Genomic DNA, 25,278 nt, shown 5'->3' with positions numbered 1-25,278 from the left:
AAATCCTAGATCTGCCCCTGCTACTAACTAGGTCATCATGTACATGCATGGTTGTAATTTCTTCCTTTTACTATTCACAATAATACCACTTTTTTTCCAACTTTCTGCTGTGAGGCTTCAATAATTTGTTATGTAATTTAACATGTTCTTTATAATGTACTACTTAAAATGGCAACCCATCAATTTTATAGAACTTTGATAACACACAGTATGATGTCAATTACTGAACTTCCTTCACTCTCATAGTATGATTTATTATGGCATGTCAGACTGAAGAACTGAGCACACACAATATACACTTGATCACAAATGCAACAGGTTAATCTTACCTATATTTGAGAACTATGCATACACTGCAGGTCTCAACCTGATAATATATTGCATGTGTATATGGTACAACTCAGCCACTAGTTCATCATGTTACTGTTAGCTATTGGAAAAGGGAACCGTGCCACTTTAATTAGGCCATACAAGTGTAACTTAACACCAGTGCACTGTGGTATGGGACCTGTGGCAAGTTGGCAACACATTGTAAACACACATGTAACCATCTGTTTGACTGCAGACCTGATGAATTGAGTGTACATATGTACTTATGATGTGCTATATTTTTTTAATATACTTGAAGATAACTGAACAAAATACTTATGACCCATACACACACATTCAATATACATATTTGATTTTGATACTTGGACTAAATCCTCTGAATAAGCACTGCTTGAAGGTCCTTAGTTTACTAATTTGTTAAGATGCCTAACTGTAGTTATACTGATAGTAAAGTGTCAGTAAACTTAAGTATATGGAACATAATTATTTTACTAAGTTTTAAACTCTCAGTAAAACATCAGTAATGCGGGTTTACTGAAAAACTACTAAAATAACAAACAATTAACTGTTCCATATACTGGGGATATACCACTGTAGTAAACTAAGATACTTCAAGCAGTGAAGACAATCCTTTATGTGTGCTTCAGTCCATGTCTTAATGATGAATACTTTACATTAATAACACTTTCAATAACAGCTGGTGCTTGTCTGAAGGATCATCTTATTATATGACAGCCATGTTGACGTCATCTGTGCACACACATATATTTACTTAAGTTGCTTGTATTATAACTATTATGCCATAGACAAATTGAGCGAACTTTAATTACCTACTTTAACCATATGTATGCAGGACTTACAACACGTCAAAAAATAATATTATGTGAACGGTTCAAATAATAACGGAACGTTATGCATTTACCTATATTTTTTGAGTTGAAAATTACAAAACTTTTACTAAAAAGATTTCTAAGCAGGTGGCTGCTGCTTATAGCTTATCTTTTCAGTTTGGTAATTCAATTTTTTGGAGAGGTGACCTTTCTATGCAGGTGGTCGCTAAATCAGGTTTTACTGTAGCAGCATTTTTCAGCTCAACTGGCCATTCAACTATTTTCAATATGAGATTGCTCAGTCATGTAACTTTTGCACTTGTGATCATTAGGCTTGCGTCGATTCCGACATAATTTTTAGCATATAAATAGGGGATGAAAAGTATAAAGCATAATGCTGGCATAATGGAGCATAATTAGGAACATAATAGGCAAATTTCCGCCACAATAAGTATAACTTCTGCTATAACAGTCATAAAAGTCAAGGGTTTATCTGTTTTGGATGGTGAAATGATTCCTGGTAACCAGTATAAAAATGCACTACTACAAATTTACGCCTCGACGAAATGAATACTTTTCATTGTGGGTTTGAGTTTTATACTCATAGGACACATGCAGTTATGTGCCAACTATATCAGGCCCGTAGCCCGGGGGGGGGTTCGGGGGGAAAAGGTCCACAATTTTAGTATACAAGTCCAAATTCTCGGGAGCAAAAGTCCAGTAGCTACAGTTTACTAGATACCACTAATAAGAATCTAAATTAAGTGCTCCGAGTAGCTCATTCAGTGCTTGTATTAAATGCAATGCAAGATCGCGATACTCTAATAGAGCAGTCCACCACTCTAATAGAACAATCACTCTAATAGAACAGTCACACTTACAGTTTAAAAGCTACATGTAGATTGTCTAAACCAAGCATTCGTTAAAATACAAGATTGTGGTGGACAAGTCCCTCCATGCAGAGTCCACAAATAGCATCCATGCTTCAACTCCATGCTTCAACTCCATGCAATAATTAAATTTCATCCTTTTGTTCTGCTCCACTGCCCCTGTTGATCATGGCAGAGTGCTCAATCTTTCCATTCTTATTCACTGTGACATTCCAATATATTATAGCTATTTAGACACATGCATGTGCAGATGGTATAATTACAGTAGCAGTAGAGATTTTTTTCCAGATATCATCCATACAGCTGGTCTTCACCTTACCTAAAAAATTGTTATTTTTATTGACTGAAATGCCACTAAATTCAACCTTTTAGTAAATATTTTCAAAAAATTTCCTGGGGGGGGGGGGGGGGGGGGGGCATGCCCCCAGACCCACCTAGTTTCAGCATGCAATCGCACACCATAATATAATCTGAATCATGTCATATAAAAAGGTCCACTTTTCTTGTAAAAGAACCTACCCAGATAAAAGTCTGGCTATGGCCCTGTATATAGCACCAAGGCATGGAAAAGCAATTTAGCTGAGTTTCAATGGTATTTATATATAACACGTCTCATCATCTCTTATTATCATCAGAGCTTTTATTGTATAATTTTCCAACCGAGTTTCCAATAATCATAACCATCATAGCTATCACATTTTATTCAAAATCAGATGATGAGACGTGTTATATATAAATACCATTGAAACTCAGCTAAACTGCTTTTCCATGCCTTGGTGCTATATACAGGGCCATAGCCAGATTTTGAATAAAATGTGATAGCTATGATGGTTATGATTATTGGAAACTCGGTTGGAAAATTATACAATAAAAGCTCTGATGATAATAAGGTAAGAGTTGAGTCAGATAGCTATTGAATGTCTAAACATTTAAAATAGTGCATGAGGTCTGAAGTGAAACTGAGGTTAATATCAAACCAGGAGAGATCAAGATTCTCTAATAGAACAGTCAAACACTCTAATAGAACAGTCATTGCATGCAAAAGGGAACCTTTAAGTGTTTATCCCCAGGAAGCTAACTGTTCTTGGCATGGTGATGTAAATGCAAGTTACATATTATACATACATACTGAGCAGTTGCTGTCCTTTCAATACCAATTGCTACCGGCAACTCAGAAGATTAATCAGAAATTACGCATAATATTTTATATGCATACAAAACTACAATACATTAGTCTATAGTTTATGAGGGACTATAGATATGCCCCCAGACCCCATGCTCTAATATGCCTATGAACTTTGGAGCACATCCAATTTCAAATTATCGCTATTATTTGTATGTTGCAGTTGAAGTGACACTTCTCCATTTACATTGTATCATATGAAGAACTTCTCTGCACAAAGAAAAACACAAAATAAAAGCATAATGCATTTCTGAAAAGCATAAAAACAAGCATAATAGGCAGAAAATTGGAGAAATGTCAAAAAACATAATAGGCAAATTTTGGAGCATAATAGACTCAAGCCTAGTGATCATTAAAATACAAAAATATATAGCTAACGTTTCATTTTTACTTGAACTGTTCACATATAGTGAGTTAACCATCTTGACTGGAAAGGTGCAGGCATGCAGTGAGCTACTGGACTATTGCTTTATTTATAGTTATATCTACGATTTTACTATAATAATTATTTGTTTGTACGCACATAAGGATAATATGTATACATATGTGTTAAGTGTGTGTCTACATGCATGTACATTTTGGAAGATTCAAAAGGATTATATTTCCCTGCAGTTAATATTAAATGTCCAGTACTCATGAATTGGCAGTAGAAACCATTATATAACATGCTAATGTCACCCTTCCTCTCCATGATCACTATAACCAGTCACAATAAATAAACAATGATGAGATAAATAGTGCATTTACATGTATTTCAGATATACATATATCATAATATTTATAATATACATATATTAAATATATATTCCAATCCAAAATAGGCAAGTTTGATTTGTACTTAGTCAGTACACCAGAAGACTGCAATAAATTGAGGAGTGAGACTTCCTGTGTTAGGGATGATGACAGTGATGTGGCAACCATCTTTGGCATATTTTTGCTCTCTGTTAAACAACTGCATGGCATCGACATTGTATTCCACTCTGTAATCGCAGTTACCAAATCTCTGAGTAGTAAACACAACTGAGTATATGACTTGGTCTCCATCCATACGAGCATTTCCATCAGCAAGGAAGAACCCACGTTCCTTGTTTCTTTCTATCAACTGAACTAAGCCCCTTATATCAATTCCATCACGAAGGGAGATAGCATAGCCTGGACTCCTGAAGATGGCACTGACAGAGAGATCTCCACCAGAAGAATAAATGTTACGACGGAGGACTCGCATGCCCTGGTCCTTTAGAATAAGTAGTCTTTGTTGATATTCGTCATAAGGCACATTAATCATAAGTTCGGTCTTTTCTGTTCTCCATTGCTGTCTTGTAACAGGCTCAAAGACAGCCACACAACGAGATCTATCATTGTCATCATTATAGCAAACAAAGTTGTGTATTCTGTGTGTCTTCCTTAATTCATTGGCTCTTCTGTTTAGATTTCTTGTACTAAGCCCATGTACAATTTCATATTGTGAAACATCTGGGACACTGCAGAAGATTATCGAGAACAAAGTGTCTCGACTATCATGGTAGGTGTTCATGTGGCAAGGAACTCTGTTTCTTTTTCTGCCTTCTTCTATGAACTCTTCAAGTTCTCCAAGGTAGAAGCGTTCAAAGAAAAATGGAGTGCTGGATGGCAATGGAGTCCCCTTACACGGAGGTGGTGCTATGTAAATATATGATATACAGTAAAATACTGTCTCAAAGAATTTAATAATCTTCCTATCCCTACAGTATAATATCATTACTTTTATGGTATAGTCTATAATTTAAATCCATTGAGATTCTTACATCACAGTTTATTGAAATAGTGACAATACACTGATCAGTTAACCAATGGTAAAAGAGTTAATTGTCATGCCTACCCGACAATACACATTACAGTAAGGCATACACTTACCATCACACTGATCTGTTTCAATACATTGACCATTCCTCAGTACTTGCCCTTCAGGACAGACACAAGTTGGTGTACAATCAGATGAACAAAATGGTGGTGATTGGTGATTGTCGCAAGTTGATTGACAGAGAGTACCACACTCCTTGTATACTCGACCTCCAACACAGTCATCAGCTGTAAAGAGAGCAAAGCAGTTAATGTGGTAGAGATGATCTGCTTGTGCAAACTTTAGTGTATACACTTTATTTTTATTGGATACCTAACCATGTACATAATTTTAGTTGACTTACAGCATCCAGTTACATCTCTCCAAGTGCTCACATCAACTCCAGCTTTTGCACATGCTCTGGCATAATTAGCCATCACATTACAGGAACAAGTGTCTCTGTTACGTGTCCTAACACATGTACAATAATCAGATTCACAGTTTTCAATGTAGACTTTAGGATCAACAGCAGAATGACAAGAATCAAAAGGAGCGTTGTTCAACATGGCACATTCTCTTTGTGCTCTATTCATATTTCTTTCATTGCAAGTGTTATCCAGCCTTCTATCCCTGCAACCTCCTGAAATGTCTTCAGTAAGCCAAGATCTAGCAAACCTCCTAACACCAGAGCTTGTGGTTCCATCTCTCATACGATAATCATCAGAATCATCTCCATTGTAAAAACCACACAAGCCACACAACTGTCTCCTTAAACTGTTACTAGCTGAAACTTGCAAACTACCAGCATCATCCCAAAAGATGTCCAAGTCTATGTCTTCGAAGGTAACATGTGGATAGCTACCAATCCATTCTACTTTAACTTCTCCAACCGACATCATGCTACCATCAACTGCTGAAAAGTTCCTGCCATTAATTGTTACCTGATTGTCACCTCCCCTCAACACTATGACAAGATTTTGACTTGGAACTGATACAGTGACCTGGTCAATCAATACACTGTTTGAGTCAAGAGCTCTTTGGGTGACAGTTATAGTGAAGTCATCATTGTCACATGGTTTTGCCAGTACATATTCACAACTTCCAAGGTAAGTGTACTGACTACCATCAAAAGTTCTGTAATGACCATAGGAATAAGCTTGGCAGTAATCAGTGTAACAGTCTCTTGGTTGACATTTCCAAGTGCCCCGTTTACATACACAGCTTGATGAACAGTTCTGAGATATTCTTCTGTTGTGTTCATAGAAAATACCATCAAAATAGCAACCTACAGGAAAAGTAAATTGTACCTAAATGGATATCAGTATAATCTATGAAATACTTGCTTATGTACATACATATAACCAATGTATGTACTTACCTGGTATAGGTGCAGGTGTTGTTGGTGCAGTAGAGCCTGGTGGTCTAGTAGCAGTAGGTCGGTCAGATTCTGCAGCTACAGTAAAAACACAATCAGTGTGCATAATAGTTGTACTGAGAAATAAAGCCTATGAAAGGAGTTGAGCGTTTTTGTTTTCACCAAAGTTTGGAGATCAAAATCTATCTTCTAAGAAAACTGTGTTGATGACAAAAAGCAGGAAGTACCATAACCACATACATATGCATGATTTAGTCCTTTAATGCATGTCTGTAAAAACATCTAGCTTACCACATTGTCTGGATTTTCCAGTGTAGACAAGTCTGTTAGTCGTCTCTGCCCGTATTATTGTTGGTAGAAAACCCCCTCGATATGTTCTCATGTTGATAGCTCCTTGTGTAGCCTCATCTTGTAATTGTCGTTTGATCTGTGCAGGACTGTAACTTGGAAATCTCTGTAGTAACAGAGCAACAGCTCCTGCAACAGTGGGACAAGCCATGGAAGTACCACTCATTGATACACGATCCCTGTCACTCCTAAATATAAAAGATTAAATGCAAAAATATAATATGTATGGTTAAGGAATTCTGCTACTATGATACATTGGTACCTGTCACCTGAATTAAACATTCACAAGAAGTGACCATTACCACAAGGTCACAAATATTTCCCCCTTCATATGAAGTAGTTACCTGTCTAATACTTACAACCACCAGCTAATGAATCCTGTTACATTCATAACTTCAACTCTTACTGTAGCTACTACCCTATATTGCCTATAATAAGGCTCAGTTACTGATCCAAGAGTGACCATTATACACAGGTTCCACTAGCTTTGTGTATACATAGTTAATAATATACCACTTACGTGTAAGAGGCACTTCTTATCCACTGTCCTGGAGCAAGTATATCTACACATCGTCCATAGTTACTGCCAGGAGAATTAGGTCGTGAATTGAACCAATACAACTGGTGTCCTAGGACAGGTGAAAAAATTTTGATTGGTACACATGCAACAACACAAACTAAAGTTTTAAAAAATATGTTTGCAATTGTGTAACAAAATTTGTACATATACGTACATGTACACATCTATAGCTCAGATAACAAAATTTATGTTTATGCATTCATAAACAGCCCTACAAGTCAGACATGTTTACCAGGTGTTCTGGAGTCGGGATCTTCAGCTTCTTGTATTGCTCCCACATTAATAACATCTGGTGAACTTGATGGTGAAAATCCACAAGAGTCCTGACGGAAGTTTCCAGCAGCAGTCACAACTACTATATTGTTAGCAACAGCCTCTCTGATGGCATCATTAACAGGTGCAGTGATTGGTCCAATAAGAGACATTGAAATTACTGATCTTCTTCCAGTGCTTCTGGCACGACTGATGACATGATTGATTCCATTAATAACATAAGAGAAGAATCCTCTCATTTGGCTATCCAAAACTTTGATACTGCAATGTAAAGAATTCAAAAATGATACTTTAAGAAGCAGAATGTCAATATTTTTAGGTGACAAACATTCTGTGCAATTCTTAATTTACCAGTGAAGCCCCTCAAAATGATATGCTAGAATTTGGACATCTTGATAATCAGAACATTTGTCCATGGTCCCATTTGTATTAGTGTAAACACATTTAGGACACTTTATTATGGTCCCTGCACAGTGTAAAAAACATGCATAATTGCTATCTACCTGTACACTCTAGCTCCCCATGCTACTCCAGTTAACCTCCCAACAGCCAATCCTGCACAGTGAGTACCATGACCATTGTTATCATCTCCTTGACCACCAAACTCATCATATCCACCAAATGATGCACGTCCTCCAAAAACTTGATGACTGTATCTTATACCAGTGTCGAAAATGTACACATCTACTCCATTTCCTATCAGGCAGCACACACATATTCTTTATCACATTATTAGCAGTGGCGTAGCTACCATTGAGGCAACCGAGGCAGCTGCCTCGGTAAAAATTCAGGCTGACCAGGCCTGAGTTTTGGTAGCCAGAATTTTCTTCTCAAACGTTACTAGACAGCATTACTGCACCACACATGATAGAATCTATGGCTGTAGTACTGGAACCCACAGTGACATGCTCTGGCATTGGCTGGACCACTTTTCAGCTACTTGAATTTGTATGAAAAAGATCGAGATACTCTAATAGAGCAGTCATCGTAATATGTGACCCAGTCTGAGAAAACTGGTCTTATCGCCCATGTCAGCAGATTTGATTTTTCACCCAGGACACACAGCTACATGAATAATTCCACACTTAAAATCAGCTAGACTTGAGTGGTCTGGTTTTGCTGGCTGTTTTTTCCCGAGCCCAGTGGCGATCCGTACGTGTGGTGTGGGGCCTTAATGGAGCTCTGGTCAGCCTGGGAATGACTGTATGTGGCTGTACACCTCTGTGGTGTTGAATGAGTACCTCTGCTGTAAATTTCCTTTCATTTTAGCCCGAGGGGTTACCAACTGCTTCGAAATCTCGTACACCTTCAGTGAAATCCTGCCTGAAATATGAAATTTTATGCTGTTATCGTGATTCTGATTCTATACTCGTTCTGGTACCGTAGCTTACACTTAACTGCTCCTGCACAAAAGTAAGAATGAAATCCGATGTTCCGCTCCGCTTCGGATTTGTATAATCAAGTTGTGGAAGCCGCACAAAACCAGGAGCTGTGGGAAAGAAGCCGTACAAAACCAGAAGAATGAAATCCAATGTTCCGTTTCGGATTTGTATTAAGCGAGTTGTGGAAGCCAAACAAAACCAGGAGTTGTGGGAAAGAAGCCAAACAAACCAGGAGAGAATCCATGCAAACTGTCAAAAGTAAGCATAAAATCCGGTGTTCTGCTCCATTTCGGATTTGTATTAAGTGAGTTGTGGAAGCCAAACAAAACTAGGAGCTGTGGGAAAGAAGCCACACAAAATCAGGAGAATCCATGCAAACTGCTCCTGCAAAAACGTAAGAATGAAATCCGATGTTCCGCTCCGCTTCGGATTTGTATTAAGCGAGTTGTGGAAGCCAAACAAAACCAGGAGCTGTGGGAAAGGAGCCACACAAAACCAGGAGAATCCATGCAAACTGCTCCTGCACAAACGTAAGAATGAAATCCGATGTTCCGCTCCACTTCGAATTTACTTAGCAAACTACAAACTTAGCAAAACTTCATAAACTTAGCAACACATCAACTACAAAAACAACTTAAGCATACAGATGCTCCTGGTTTTGTGGGGTTTCACACCAGATAGAACTTTGACAGTTGCTCCTGGTTTTGTAGGGTTTCATTTAATAGTTATGCCTTGGCTTTACTCCTGGCTTTATATGGCTTTGCTCAGTTTTGTGAGGCTTTGCTCCTACATGCCTGCTGAACTTCTGTTTCTTTCTCCCACTATTTTTTGGTGATTTCAGAACTTATCACTCTACACCAATCTGTAATTTAAAATCAGATTTTGCAGCTCTCGTCTGATTTTGTGAAATCTTTAGAAATCCGTGAAATCTTGGGAAATTTGTTCAAGATTTTGAAATCTGTACCCCTTTTTCGTGAGTTGGTGACCCCTCGTTTTAGCCAGTTTTGAGACTTCAATGGCTCAAAACTTGGCCTAATTCATCCCTTGGCCTTCCTTTTCAATTTTTGAACATTATCTTGCCCGCCTTCCAGGGCCCCCGCCTCTCACCCAATTTGCAGCTCGCCTGATACAGTCAACCTCGGTTTAAAAACTATCTAAAATGGCGGGAAACTTAGTTGTTGGCTACTTGTACAGTGGATGCTCTGGAAGGTAAGGAATTGGTGTAAAACGTGTGAAAATTTGGTACACATAGCTTCAACCATTGGCGAGCTACAACACACAAAATATTTAAAACCGGCATTTCTCGATACTTTTAAATAGGCGAAAAGCCCGGTTTTGTCAGACTGGGTCACATATACTCTAATAGAGCATTCATGACACTGTTCTCATTACACTGCTTGGGCTAAATCATTTACATTTATGTTAATTTCGCTCGGTTAATTGTCTTTAAATTACTTTTTAAAAGTTCCAGTGAGTCAACTGCATGACATTACGTACATTGAGCTAATCATGCATATCATACATTAGCAGTTACAATCAATAATACCCTCCACGCACCATGTCAAAGCATATATTTTCAAAATTTTCCTTGAAGGAGCATGCTCCCAGACTCCCTAGCCGACATGCTTAGCACATGCAGTTGGGCATCACATGAAAGAGATAATCTCTGATGTTAATATCACATCAGATCAATAAAAAGTATAGTGTGCATGACTATGACGTCCGTTGCAGTCAGTGGATGGCTTGACCACTCAAAATATCTCCAGAGTAAATCAGTTTTTGTGTTGAGTGCAATTAAACTAGTCTAATAGTTAAAGCATGGTATACTGTAGCATTGACTAAGCTGGAGCAGTACTTATGACATGTAGAAAAACACTCAGAGTCTTCTAAAACAGTTTCTTCTATCCAACCAGATAGTCAACCTGTAAAATTAATACTGTACCACCCATGCTTGAAAGTGTGAGTCAGCTGAGTCAGAAGCAGACCCTTTCAATTAGGTCAATGTATAAACTTTGCCTCGGTAAAAAATTTTCCTGGCTACGCCACTGTATTAGAACTACTTTATTGCCCAATATAGCTAGGCATAACTAATGATTTATGCATCAAACAGATATAGCTACTCACCTTGAACCAGAGGACAGTAATCACCATCAAGAGGTAGAGATCTCTCATCAAGGCGGTCAATGTTCCAGCAAATTTCATCAGGCTCAGATGATCGTCTACTTCTGCCATTGTCTGTTTCTGTTTCATTGTCTGGTTTCAGTAAGTCAACACACATTGGCTTGTCTTCTTCCACTCGTTCAACATTTTTGTTTTTCAATATCTATAATATGAATAGATGTGCATACATCAGTACTGTACATTTACATGCATGCTATGAACAACTCAACAGTTGACTATATATTATGTTTCTCTGCTCATAGCCAGCCACTGCTATCAGTATCCTACTAGTTATAGGTAGGGTTTCCAATGCAAAAATTCGACTTCTTCAAAATAATTTGTTAACTGCTGTTACATGTTGGACTAACTCTCACTTGAATACAGCTGCAGTGGCAATAAATTTCATTACCTTCTTGGGGTAGAAATCGATCGAAATATCTGCAAAATCCGACATTACGAGCTGTAACTCTCAGAAGCCTTGATCCTTTATCGCAATACTGGAGTTCAACCTTCCTCAGTGAGTAAACCTTCACCTAAAAGCATTGGTAGTTTGATTGGTGAGGTAGGATTCCTGTCGCTGCATCATTTGAGCACGGTTTTGGGTAGTCTGGCGCCGCCCGCCCCTTCGCAAAAAGTAAGGATGTGGTGAAATACAAATACCTAATCATTTCAAAAGGAATTCAATTAGACAGCGCACGTAATGCTTGTTACGTCAGATAATTGCACTTCAATTCGAACAAAAGCATTGTGTTGCCAAGGCGATTTCTGTGTGAACGTCATTGGCATGCACTAATTGGCTAGCGCCGAATCTGGGCGCTAGAAATGATTTAGTATCTGTATTTCACCAGACCCTTACTTTATGCAAAGGGGCGGGCGGCGCCAGACTAGATTTTGGGATCCAAAACAGGTTTTCGTATACGGACACCAAACGATTGATAGCCCAAACTTCCTCACACCACAGTAGTAATCATCCATCGACAAAGAAGTCACATACGAAGTTTGGTTCAGTTGTGACATCTCCAACCATCTGGGTGAGCCTGATATAGGACAAAATTAGCCGGAAATCACGCCTTGACTACATAACTTGTCCACTCAACTGCTTAAAAATAGAAATCTTGACGTAAAACAACTGCATGATCCCTAAAGTATGGCTAGAAGTGAGGTTATCGTCGTCAGGAATCGTAAAATAAAATTTATGGCGGTAAGAAAATTACAATTAAGCTCGCGTGATTTCTGCCATCTAAAAAAACGCTTGATGTCTTATGCAGTGCTACGACAACTGTGATTTTATCCCTCAATACAAATATTGCCTACCCAGTAATAATAAACAAATAAATGTAGGCAGTGGATCATTACTGACCACGCCTACGCCGAGCCTGATTGAACTAGGCTAAGTGCGTGTAGGTGAATTGCAGCGACGATAACCTCACTTCTAGCCGTACTTTAGGGATCATACGGTTGTTTTACGTCAAGATTTCTATTTTTAAGCAGTTGAGTGGGCAAATTATGTAGTCAAGGTGTGATTTCCGGATAATTTTGTCCTACAGTATCACGCTCACCCAGATGGTTGGAGATGTCACAACTGAACCGAACTTCGTATGTGACTTCTTTGTCGATGGATGATTACTACTGTGGTGTGAGGAAGTTTGGGCTATCAATCGTTTGGTGTCCGTATACGAAAACCTGTTTTTGGATCCGCCAAAATCGTGCTCAAATGATGCAGCGACAGGAATCCTACCTCACCAATCAAACTACCAATGCTTTTAGGTGAAGGTTTACTCACTGAGGAAGGTTGAACTCCAGTATTGCGATAAAGGATCAAGGCTTCTGAGAGTTACAGCTCGTAATGTCGGATTTTGCAGATATTTCGATCGATTTCTACCCCAAGAAGGTAATGTAATTTATTGCCACTGCAGCTGTATTCAAGTGAGAGTTAGTCCAACATGTACAGCAGTTAGCAAATGATTTTGATGAAGTCGAATTTTACATTGGAAACCCTATTATAGGGTAGTATATACAATTACTGGCTATATGACAATTATGCTGCAGTAGCCAAGACTGTACATGGATGTATGTATCCTTTGAAGTCTAGCACTTTTGTAGGGTACCTTGTGTTTATAGTTCTACTGTTTAATAAAGTTTCTGGAAAAATCCTGCTACAGTGGCTAACCTGCTCTGCTCCATCATTAGTAGTGGTGATGACAGATATTCCATTAGTGATGTTGTAACCATCTCCTGCTGTAGCAATCTGTATGTTGCTTTGTCCATTTACATTATCAAACGTTCTTCCAAACATCCGTCTACTCCCCTTGCGTGCAACAACCAGAAATCTTCTAGGGAGGTTAGACTGTATCATAAATTCTTGCTGTGCTTGCATTTCAGCAAGGCACCCACTCTCCATGGGTTCAGGAGCCGGTGTTGCTGGCCTCTCAGTTGGTCGGATACATTTTGCATACCCCATGGCTAGTAGCAAGCAAGCTATTATCATCAGCTTAGTCAGCCACATGTTGAAAATCTGTAGTAGCTGTAGCGATGATGAGTGTGGCCAAATGTGATGCTTTTATAGTTGTTCTCATCATTGTTAGTTTACAGTTTGTGGTTTATCCATGTCATCATCTGTGTGGCTTACAATATCTTGATTACCACTATATCTGTTAACTATAAGGTAGTTAGATGGCTGGATTAAAACCTCACATTTGTTTAGTAAAGCATACAGTAGCTCCAGGTAACAATGTAAATATCCTGTCCTAATGATGCTCTGCTTCAGCTTGACCTGTCCAACATATAGCCCAATGGACTAGGAATGGCTTTTCCATTTAAATACACTAAAAATATTTTATATTGTAATTTCCAACAATCATCATACACTACTATTGTAGTGTATAGTAGGGACCACAAAGAAGTAGGCGTGGCCCACGAAATAACATCACCCAAAAAACAGCCTCAATTTTCCCAGATGACGATGAGGCAGTATTGGTTAAGCCCAAACAAGCTTTCAGATTGACCCGAAATGCTTCAACAAGTTGCTATAGAATTTTAAAAATAATTTATATTATGGAATTTTCTACTGACTGAGTAAGTGACTGACTGACTGATGCCTTCAGGCAAGCATAACTTGATAACTGCTAAGGCTACAAGCTTGATTTTTTCACTGTTCAACGTCGCTTTCGCCCGACAGGTGCCTTTTGGCATACCGCAGTATGTACAATGCATTCTTCATGGACTTACCAGTGTCCTCGTTTGTGTCCCATTCATCTTTGCTGACAGCAAAAAGTGTCGATTTGGCGATAGCACATGATGGCTTCCCTTCGTAACGGAAATTGTTGTCCATATTTGTCATAGTGGTTGTTTTGATAGCAGAGGTGCTTTTCAAACAGTTCTTGATTCATGCTGCTGTGTAACGTGTTGAGCATAGCCAGCAACGAAGTGTAATGGATACTTCACTTTTCAGATGATAATTGGTATAACTGGGGTGTGCAGTACCATTTCTTTGCAGAGGTGCTTTTCGAACAGTTCTTGATTCAAAATGCTGTGTAATGGGTTGAACATAGCTGACAATGAAGCATAATGAATACTTCACTTTTCAGACGATAATTGGGGTGTGTGGTGCCATTTCAGATGTGGTATGAGTGGGTTCACCAGTCATAATAATTATTTACAAAAAAAGTTAACAAACAAATACACAGAAAAAATTGGAATTTTCAACTAGAGTAGGGACCATAGCACATCAATAAAAGTACTGAAACAAGCTGGAGTAGTACACGATATTAAATCACAGTAAAACAATAAGAAGTGCTATATCCCTACTGTGTTCAAAATACCATAATGGAAATACACAGTAGGATTATCAAATTTGACAGGGTTGTACAAAAGGACAAGCCTGCAAATGTACTCCACATGCACATGTACAGTGAAAACGGCATTACAAACAGCAAAACAGTAACACAATAACTTGACAAAATGAATCATATCAGAGCAATACAAAACAGAACAAAAAAAGCTTAAATAGATAATTATGCTTCTTAATCTTTAGGATGGCTGTTCCAAAGGAATTGTCTGTTTACACAAATGGTTGGATGAATAACTGGTAATATTAAACTGTATAAAAAGACAATGAATTTCTGTGATGTAGACTAATATGTACATACAGGGCAAGTAGAGATATAATCTTGATGGTAGGCCAATTTAACTCACACAGAGGCAGTGGTGGATACAGGGGGTTCCATTGGTTTCAACTGAAACCAATAAGGTGAGCACCTGATATTAGTTTACAGAGTAGGCACAGGTGTGTGAAACTACCTAGTTTGTGGACAGACAAGTGCATTAATTAAGTTTGCTATTATGCATAGCTAAAGTCTTTGATGCCATTCTGGCACCACCCTTATCAGGCTGGGAAGGCGGCCTCTTCATACAGACAATAAGGCTTCACTTACATTTTCTAAAAACTTAATGGAAAAAACATTGCTGGAGAGTGATTGTTTTGTTATGAAATATTCAGTAGGTATAGCTAGATTGAAGCTACCATTGTCATGTTCCATCCTTTTTAACAGTCTGGATCCACCCCTGGTAACTATTCTGAAAAAATCTCCAAAGCTTATTTTAGCAGTAGGCCTAGGAGAACCAATATAAGCTCAGCTATTACAAAGTGAAAGTAAATGAAGAGTTTGAAGAGATGAGTGAAATCATCTATCATACAGATTCATAATTGCCACTTCTATAGACAGTGGTATTGAATAACGAGCTTTCCTTCTACATTTGATCACTTAAGTTACAATGTTTATTCACAAATTTCAGCTGAAATTGTAACTAAATAAGGCTAAAATGTCAAACTTTTCCTGTGGAAGACATTCAGTTGGTTTACTTTGCCTTGATGTCAACTTTTAGAATTGCTGCTGCTAGAGATGGATAATAAATAGTACCATGCAAGCATGCTTCACAAGCTGAGTGAGATTCACTAATGCTCGTGTAAGAATATCCTCGATCTGCCCTTGTTGCCTAACCTGAAACTCCTCTCTGAACATTTCTAGTTCCGCCACTTAGAGGGACTGCTCCAGCAATAAGATAAGGGATTCCACCTGTTGTTGGAATCCCAATGGGATCTCTACATCCAGTGGTTTGAAGGTGCCAACCAGGATGAGCATATTACAGCACAACGAGGATTTGAAAGCAGCTCATACATAGCTGTAACTGAACAATGTTCATTCCAACTGAGTTTAGAGTCAAGGACACCAAGGTAGTGTACCCATGGCCAGATGGTGTGTGAACAAGTACACAGAAAAAAATGGAATTTTCAACTAGAGTAGGGACCATAGCCCATCGATAAAAAGTACTGAAACAAGCTGGAGTAGTGCACGATATTAAATCACAGTAAAACAATAAGAAGTGTTATGCTATTGATACCAGACTTTTGTGGCAGATATTTGGGCAAGCGAGATGTCTGGGGCAGGGCCATCAGTTCTTCTCAGAAATTTCACTACCACACTGATTGCTTGGTATAATACTTTCACTTTCCACAACAATATGAAGTATTACATACAGTGCTTTCATCTGTAAATCAGATGCTTTTAGGATAGCGAATTGTATCATCACTACTTCCCCCATTTTTTGTCTCCCATTTCTTTGTGACTTTGATCTAAATCTAATGTAGTACGCAATACTCAGTATGCGATATGCAGTACACAATACTCAGTATGTGATATGCAGTACACAATACTCAATATGCAGTGTGCAATACTCAAATGGACAGAAAATCCACAGTATTATTATAATAAAAATTTGAATGTCTGTTTTGTAGTAAATTAAGATATCAGTTGAAAAAGGATGTATTATGCATGGCTTCTTCAGATACATACAGAAAACATGGAGATTATTAATGTCATTCAAATCAGGATTTTCCCTAAAAAGAATGATAAAGTGACTGACTGTTTTAGATGTTACTATATAGGAACCTATAGCTATCATACAGTATGGTAGCACTAATCGTGGAGGTTTGGGTCTTTTTGGCCAAACAATTAGCTTCACAAAACCATCCAGGTGTCGTGGCAGTATTGGTTAGATACAACCAGCAAGCTCAAAAGTGCCTTCAGTATCAATGGAATTTTTTACTAACCAACTGCCTACCTGATACCTTCAGGTAAGCATAACTCGATAATGGCTAAGGCTACGGGCTTGATTTTTTCACTGTTCGCCATCGCTTCATCCCGTGACATGTCCTTTGGCATACCACAGTATGTACAATGCACTGTATGTACAATGGCTTACCTTTGTCTTCCTTTGTGCCCCATTTCTCTCATACGATAATCATCAGAATCATCTCCATTGTAAAAACCACACAAGCCACACAACTGTCTCCTTAAACTGTTACTAGCCGAAACTTGGACACTACCAGCATCATCCCAAAAGATGTCTAAGTCTCTGTCTTCAAAGGTAACTTGTGGATAACTACCAATCCATTCTACTTTAACTTCTCCAACAGACATCATTCTACCATCAACTGCTGCAAAGTTCTTGCCATTGATTGTTACCTGATTGTCACCTCCCCTCAACACAATGACAAGGTTTTGGCTTGGAACTGTTACAGTGACCCTGTCAATCAATACACTGTTTGAGTCAAGAGCTCATTGGGTGTTATGACATACTTGTATAAGTGCACTGCCATATTGTTTCACGAACAACTGATCATAAAATCTTGAATGATTACTCTATAGAGGTAGCCAGTTGATGTTGTGCTAGCTACTGTAAATTATAGGAGTAATTCATGTGACTAAGTTTCCTTTCTAGTGAAACTGAAACTAATGAATTAGTAAATGTGCAAATGTTTTGTGTTTAATATCAAAGATAAAAGATATTTAAACCTAAACATAATTTGTGACTGGGCCTGCGATAATAGGGCATGTGGGCACATGATTTTTGCCTACTTTTTCACACTTTCATCACTTATAACATTTTGTACCATTATGCTATGGCATTGCAATTTTCAGCTCTTAGTAAGCATTTAATCGGCATCATGATGCAAGTTACAGAATGGAAATATACTTTTGCAGTACTGAGATATGACCTGTAGAGTGATGGGGTGTAGTTTGTGCCCACATGCCCTGTTTTCGCAGGCCTGGTCACATTTACTAACTACATCTGAATTTTATTGATCTACAGTATTAAATTTCTGTTTATTTTTTTTGCCTATTAGTTATTGAAAGCAAATCTAAGTATCGAGGTTAGAACTCAAACCATGAAACCAAATAAATCTTGGTCATTATGTAATTATATATAATGTCATTCTGGGTGTCTAGGTGCAATGCACACAACATGTCAGTTTTAACCTACCATAGTTGCACAGATAGGGATGAGTTCTTTAACGGTGTGTATGTAAAATATACATTGCACTATTCCAATCACTACTTTAGTAGAATAGTTCATAAACTCAGTGTACTCTTGAATATTTCTAAAACCAATGGACAGGTGGCATGCATTAACCCAGAGTGTCTGCAGCAGTGACATATGAAATTAGTAAACTTTCACTATTTTTGTATACAAGATACTGGCCATTTCTTACCAAGTGGATATATTGACTTCAACTATACCTACACATTGTTATATACGTATAGCTATACGTACTAAATTCTTAGGCTTCTTTACTTATTTGTTTATATTGTACATTCCTCACTTGTACACCACTAGACTAAAACCTACTAACGTTGATGCATTATGTATGAAACTATACACATTGTGCGTGTGTGTGTGTGTGTGTGTACGTACACGCACACAGACACACACACACACACACAGACACACACACAGACACACAGACACACAGACACACACACACACACACACACACACACACACACACACACACACACACACACACACACACACACACACACAAACCCACTCCTATCTGACAGATGGATTTCCATCTCACTCTCACACATTTTCTGATTTCTTGTTTGAGTTACAACCAGGTGAATGTATCAATACAATAAACCCCTATAATCTGGCACTCATTGATTCCCTAACTTGTGTCAGATTAGTGAGAATCTGAGGTATTGCATCACAAAGTCTTTTAGTGCAGCAAAGAGTGTCAAGGTATGATATGTGACCAGATTTGCAAAAAGGTACCTTTTCCACACATTTTACATACCAGCAAACAAAATGATGTAACAGTTTACTGCTTCTACTTATTAACTTCCTCTTAGTATCAAAATGCAGCCAGATACTGTAGCTACACTCATGGAAATGTTCCGGCAAATTATATGCAATAATTATAAAGTTATGAACCTTAAAAGTTCAAAAAATGGTGTGTGAAAAAGGTACCTTTTTGCAAATCCAGTCACATTGTACTGTATTCATGTGCTTTTCAATACAGGCTTTATCAGTTGTCAAAAGGTATTTTTAAGTGTATGATTTAAATAAATAAATAAATATGTATGAACTCTTAATGAAAATCACCATAATACAATAGTTACAATAGTAACATAGAATACATACAAATGTACAAGTTCTCATAATCATGGTCATGTGTGTATCTGATGTAGTATCTATGAGAGGACCAAATATGAACACAGCTATTAGAGTTATATGGCATCATGTGTGTTTATGCTTCATTGTTAGGCTCCGGCCTATTATGCCCAAAATTTTACCTATTATACTTTTGAGCCATTGCTCAAAAATTAAGCCTATTATGCTCAAAATTACAGGGGGTGTATGCTTTCAAAATCACGATTATGCTCAAGAACTGACTGTTTTAGTAGAGTATATCAGCCTTTCCTGGCTACTGTATTAGAATAAGTGACTGCTCTGATCTATAGAGTATCTCGACCTTATTTCTGCAAAGTGTGAATAGCCAACAAAGAAACGGTTTAATAAGTTATATTATGTGTTTTTAAATATGAAATGCACTAATAATACTATTGGCAGTGAATATTTGCTTTCTTTCAGGCGCACGTATTGCACATTTTAATTAAATTTTCAAATATCGTCCCTATTATGCTGGCATTATGCTTGATGCTTTTGGTCACCTATTATGCTTTAAATTATGCTGGCATGATCGGCCGGTGCCTATTCATTGTTATTATTTTAACAACTCACAGAAACAATATTTTATGTATTTATGTGAGGATTAACCATTTAAGGTATGTTATCAAAGTATAAGATACATGCAGTATTATCATCATACTATAGCTAATAATTTTTTAACATGTTTGCATATAGAACATGTCTATTGTATGTTCACCATGTACATATACAGGGGCTGATCCAGGAATAAATGAAAGGGGGTGGCTGGCTTAGTTCACAAGCTTTACATGTGCAGTAAGGGTGTAGCTATACACTGGTGAGAGAGGTGACTGCAGACAGCGTGCGGAGCACGCTTAGCGAAGTGCGAAGCACGAGCTGTCTAGGGGGGTCTGGGGGCATGCCCCCCCAGGAAAATTTTTAAAATTAGGTGTTCAAAACATGCTATTTAGATCAAATTTTACTTAGTTTCAAAACTTTTGTTCTTATACAGTAACTGTTGGCTGCTACTGCTACTGCCCTAACTACACTATAGTGTACAGATACAATATCCTAAAAGGGTCCCTTTAGGATAAATTGTATCTGTACACTGTAGTGTAGTTAGAGCAGTAGCAGCTAAGAAAAGCAGTAGCAGCTAACAGTTACTGTATAAGAACAAAAGTTTTACCGTAGCCCCCTTCCCTCCACCCTGAATCCACCAAAGAATTAGATTGAATCTGGAAGTGATTTTGACTGAAAAGAACAATTGTATGTAGCTACTAGCTAGAATTTCAGACAGTGTACTAGCTGTTTAGAAGAAACACTGTAAAGCTAGCTACAGCATATAGTTTAAAAACTTGTTGGCAGCTGTGCTATTATGTCCATTTAACAACTGCAGCTGTAAATGAACAAAACCATAATAATAAATGTCCACCTGAAGGTTTTGCTTCAAATAAAGTGCACTGTTAGTGTAGATGCCATGTGCTAGTTTGTACAGATGTCCAGGTCTATTTTAGATTATTTTAGATCAAAAGTTATAGCCCAACAAGGACAGAATCCTCTAAGTGAAACCCTTACTACTGATGGAAGTAACAGTGACAGTGAAGTTGGGGAAGAAGGTTTGATTGACAATGAGACTGAGTCTGGAAGTGAAACTCCAGTCACAATCACTAATGAAAGTGGTATCAACAATGACAGTGATGGGAATGAATGTCAATCTCAGGGCATAAATGAAGAGACAGAGGCTACCCCTTCCACTACTGAAAGTATTAGAGTTAATGCGGATTTCATTGAAGCAGCTAACTGGCCAGATAATTTGACAGTGAGCCTTCAACAATCAACTGGTGAGCTTTGCCGTGAGGTTGCACCAGAAACTTTCCATGATAGTGATCCTGTTGAATTTAATAGCAATGGTGAGCCATCTTATCCTAACGTGAACTTTGTATCTAACTCAGAATCTAGTGATATTCTGCAAGTGGCCATTAGTAGATCAAGAATAATAAAAGATCATGAAAAATATGAATTGATTACTTCATCACAAAGCAATCTAAGGAGCACTGATTTTGACACAGTCTACTTCACTGTTTCTGGAGGAAGGAAAAGAAAACAGATAACTTTTCAATCTCGATGGCTTCAAGATTACAAATGGTTACGTTATGGTTTGGAGAATAGTCAAGGAGGATGGTGTTTGCCCTGCATTTTGTTTTTAACTGACAGTGAAAAGACACATCTCGGTGCATTTGTGTGTACGCCCTTCAAGAATTACAACAAATCCAAGGAGTTGATGGAGAGGCATGCCAAACATGCATATCATTTGAGAGCAGTAGATCATGCCTTTGAATTTACAAGAAGGTGGGCTAATCCTGAATCAAGAATCAATAGTCAGTTAATTGATAAAAGCTCTAAGAATTTTAAATTTAATACTGAAGTATTGCCAACAATTGCTGAGACAGTATTATTGTGTGCAAAGCAACGAATTTCTCTCCAAGGTCACAATCAGGATAAGGTGAACTTTACACAGGAGCCATTAAGAAATGAAGGAAATTTCATTGCCATACTTAGATTGCTGGCAAAGAACAATAAAGCACTGAGCGAACACTTAATACTTGGTCCAAAGAATGCAAAATATACCAGTAAGACCGTTCAAAACGAGATACTGGAAATAGCTGCTGACCAAATTCGTGCATTTTATCGAACCTGCATACAGAAGTGTCCACATTTTTCATTAATTGCTGATGAAGCTACATCTCATGGTAAGGAGATTTTGTCGGTTTGCTTAAGGTTCTTGGAAATTGATAATGAAAATTTTCGTGTGAAGCCAATAAAGCACGAAGTGTTACTTGACTTCCATTTTCTTCAGAGGATAACTGGGAAAAGCATTGCAGATGGCATCTTGCAAGTTTTACAAAAACATGAAATTGATGTTAAAAATTGCCGAGGGCAGGCATACGATACAACAGCTTCCATGAGCTCTTCAAATTCTGGTGTACAAGCACATATAAAGAATAATGCACCAGATGCAGAATTTCAAGGTTGCTGCCTGCATAGTTTGAATCTAGTAATATGCCATTCTTCAAAGGTTCAAGCTGTAAAAAATATGATTGATAACTGTCATCAGGCGTTCTTATACTTCCACAACTCTCCAAAGAGACAACGGTTTCTTGAACACATAATTCAGCGCTTGTGTCCATCTGCCAGGAAATCTAAGATAAATGGGCTGTGTAAAACAAGATGGGTTGAACGGCATAATACTTTCACCACAATTTTAGAATTGTATCCTTACCTTATTAAGACTTGGGAACATATTTGTTCACCTGCTGATGATGACAATGAAATTTATCCTGATGGAAATACTTGGAACTGGGATTCTGAATCTCGTAGCACTGCTAATGGTTTGAAGCACATTTTTACTAGCTTTGAGCACGTGGTTGCATTTTTGCTATCAAAAGAATTATTGGAGCCGATTAAACCAATTGCAGAATGTTTACAAGGTAGACTACAAGAGGTATACTTTGGTTTTAAAAAAGTTGATGAAGTCAAGGAGCATTACAAGCAACTTCGTGAAAATGTAAATGCTGAACATAATAGAATTTATCATAAAGCTCTAAATCTATGCAGGGATATTAGCAGCAGCGAAAGTATGCCCCGTGTTATAAGAGGCCGTCAAACTAGACCAAACCCTACAGTAAGCTCACCAACTGATTACTGGAGAGTGACAATTACCATTCCTTTGTTAGACTCAATTATAAGTGAATTGGAAGCCAGATTTTCTGTAGATACACGAGCACATTATGAACTGTGTGCATTGGTGCCCACTGTAATTACCACAAAAGACGAACATCAACTGTGTACCATCTTAAAATCTAAATGGAGTCATTTGCTACCAGCAGAAGATGACCTTGACAGTGAACTTGCTAGATGGAAAGCTCACTGCAATAAATTCCATGCCACTTTAAAGGAGAAGTCTATAACTCACTTGCTGAGTGAAGATGCAGATCCAATATTCTTCCCCAATATAAGAGAACTCCTGTGCATATTGGTAATACTTCCGATTGGAAGCACTGAAGCAGAAAGGACCTTTTCTTGTCTCAGGCAAATTCATTTGTGGTTGCGCACCACTATGACGGATGAAAGACTGGGCAACCTTGGGGTGTTAGCAATGCAAGGATTTAGCTTTCAACTGAATGTTGAACAAATATGTAAAGAGTTTGCAACTAAACATAGCAGAAAAATGTGTACAAGTAGTGTTTTATATGATTAGTATGAGCTGTTAATGCTTAATTTGCATGCCGTGATATATAGTTTAATCCAGGGTGGGTGGCTAGCCACCCCATCCACCCCCCCTGGATCAGCCCCTGATATAAGCAAGAATTCATAATAATAGAAAGTGAACTCTTGATATAAGTAGTTATTGTAATTTCAATCTTTTCTGTTAACGTTTGTTGTTTTGCCAAAACACAACTGGGTATGCAGTATAGCTATAATGGTATGTGTGTGTATGAGCACTGTTGAGGTAGCGTGGCCAAGTGGATAGAGCGCCGCTGAGCCTGGTGATACTAATAATGAGAAAGTGCAATCCTCCATGACCCCTAATATACAATACTGCCATATAATAATAGCTAAACAGATGTAAATACACACATCTACTTTTTATGTATAGTAGAAGTAGCTCAATTGAATGGGTAATTGGGTATAGCTACACACATCATGTAACAATGATCTTTATGGAACAGTAAAAGTTATCCTACTCATTAACTTCAGCTGTTGGATGTTTCAGATTTCATATACTGTCATACACCTTAATAGAGCCTGGCTATAATTATCAATATTGACATCAAATCAAGACACACGGTAGTGTGTTGTGCGGCCCAAGAAGCCGGCGCGCCACACCGTGAGTATATTTACAGGAAGAAAGTAAACGCGATTTCCACACCTTTATAGCTCCGTGATTCCTTATCCGATTGAAACTAAAGTTGCTACAGAAGTGCCGGCTAGGTAGGGGAGTCCACATTCCAAATTTGAAGAAAATCGCTAAAGCCATTTCCGAGATACGAGCGGCCAAACTTTGGGGTTTTTTTTTCTTCGTTTTTTTTTCTTCTTCTTTTCGTACACTTTGCAAAATCCGCCATAAAAGGCGCATGCGTACTCCAATCGGGCTGAAATTTGGTACACTTAAAGGGCACATTAAGGCGAATCGCAGTACCAAGCTTGGTAGGAATCCGATGAACATTCACGGAGTTATGACCAATTATTTGCGTAAAATAAGGTCGAAGGTCTGTCACGCCCACAGGGTAAACCGCTAGAAGGAATGAGCTGAAAATTGCTATGTAGATGGAGTAACTATCGTAGGAGTGCCTTTTTGTGGTTTGAAAGGAATCCAGTTAAAGGCCATCGAGATATGACACAAAAACCAACCTGTGTCACAATTACGCGATGAATTTTTATGAATAAAAAAACTATCAATTTTCACGCCTACCAGGCAAACCGCTTAGAGCAGTGAGCTGAAAATCGGTGTGTAGCTGGAATAATTATCATAGAAATTCCTTGCAGTAGTACAGAAGAATCGGATTACAAACCACTGAGTTATGATTCCAAAGTCAACTACGTGTAGCATATGC

The 25,278-nt window shown here is 38.1% G+C and overlaps 2 protein-coding genes across 5 annotated transcripts; one reads left to right on the top strand and one right to left on the bottom strand.

Annotated features, from left to right (window-relative positions):
- Positions 1 to 3,939: 3,939 nt before the first annotated feature.
- On the bottom strand, positions 3,940 to 13,668 carry LOC136252121 (uncharacterized). Of its 4 annotated transcripts, none has more exons than XM_066044499.1 (10): positions 13,341 to 13,668; positions 11,135 to 11,333; positions 8,132 to 8,324; positions 7,588 to 7,889; positions 7,296 to 7,404; positions 6,719 to 6,963; positions 6,431 to 6,505; positions 5,417 to 6,337; positions 5,127 to 5,300; positions 3,940 to 4,892 (listed from the first exon to the last, which is right to left on the bottom strand). In XM_066044499.1, exons 1-10 carry the CDS (start codon positions 13,656 to 13,658, stop codon positions 4,072 to 4,074), a joined length of 3,357 nt encoding a protein of 1,118 aa, XP_065900571.1. In that variant the 5' UTR covers positions 13,659 to 13,668; the 3' UTR covers positions 3,940 to 4,071. The 4 variants fall into 4 exon arrangements, with proteins under 4 accessions (XP_065900571.1, XP_065900573.1, XP_065900574.1 ...); XM_066044501.1 differs by lacking the exon at positions 13,341 to 13,668 and adding an exon at positions 12,165 to 12,415; XM_066044502.1 differs by lacking the exon at positions 13,341 to 13,668 and adding an exon at positions 12,268 to 12,388.
- A 6,750-nt stretch (positions 13,669 to 20,418) lies between these two features.
- LOC136252120 (52 kDa repressor of the inhibitor of the protein kinase-like) lies at positions 20,419 to 23,934 on the top strand. The gene has a single exon (XM_066044497.1). The coding sequence runs from the start codon at positions 21,159 to 21,161 to the stop codon at positions 23,919 to 23,921; it is 2,763 nt and encodes a 920-aa protein (XP_065900569.1). The 5' UTR covers positions 20,419 to 21,158; the 3' UTR covers positions 23,922 to 23,934.
- The last annotated feature ends 1,344 nt before the right edge of the window (positions 23,935 to 25,278 follow it).

This window comes from Dysidea avara, chromosome 4 (assembly GCF_963678975.1).
Source record: "Dysidea avara chromosome 4, odDysAvar1.4, whole genome shotgun sequence".
Taxonomy (NCBI): domain Eukaryota; kingdom Metazoa; phylum Porifera; class Demospongiae; order Dictyoceratida; family Dysideidae; genus Dysidea; species Dysidea avara.
Note: the sequence above shows the minus strand (reverse complement) of the source record. Positions and strands in the feature narration are given on the sequence as shown.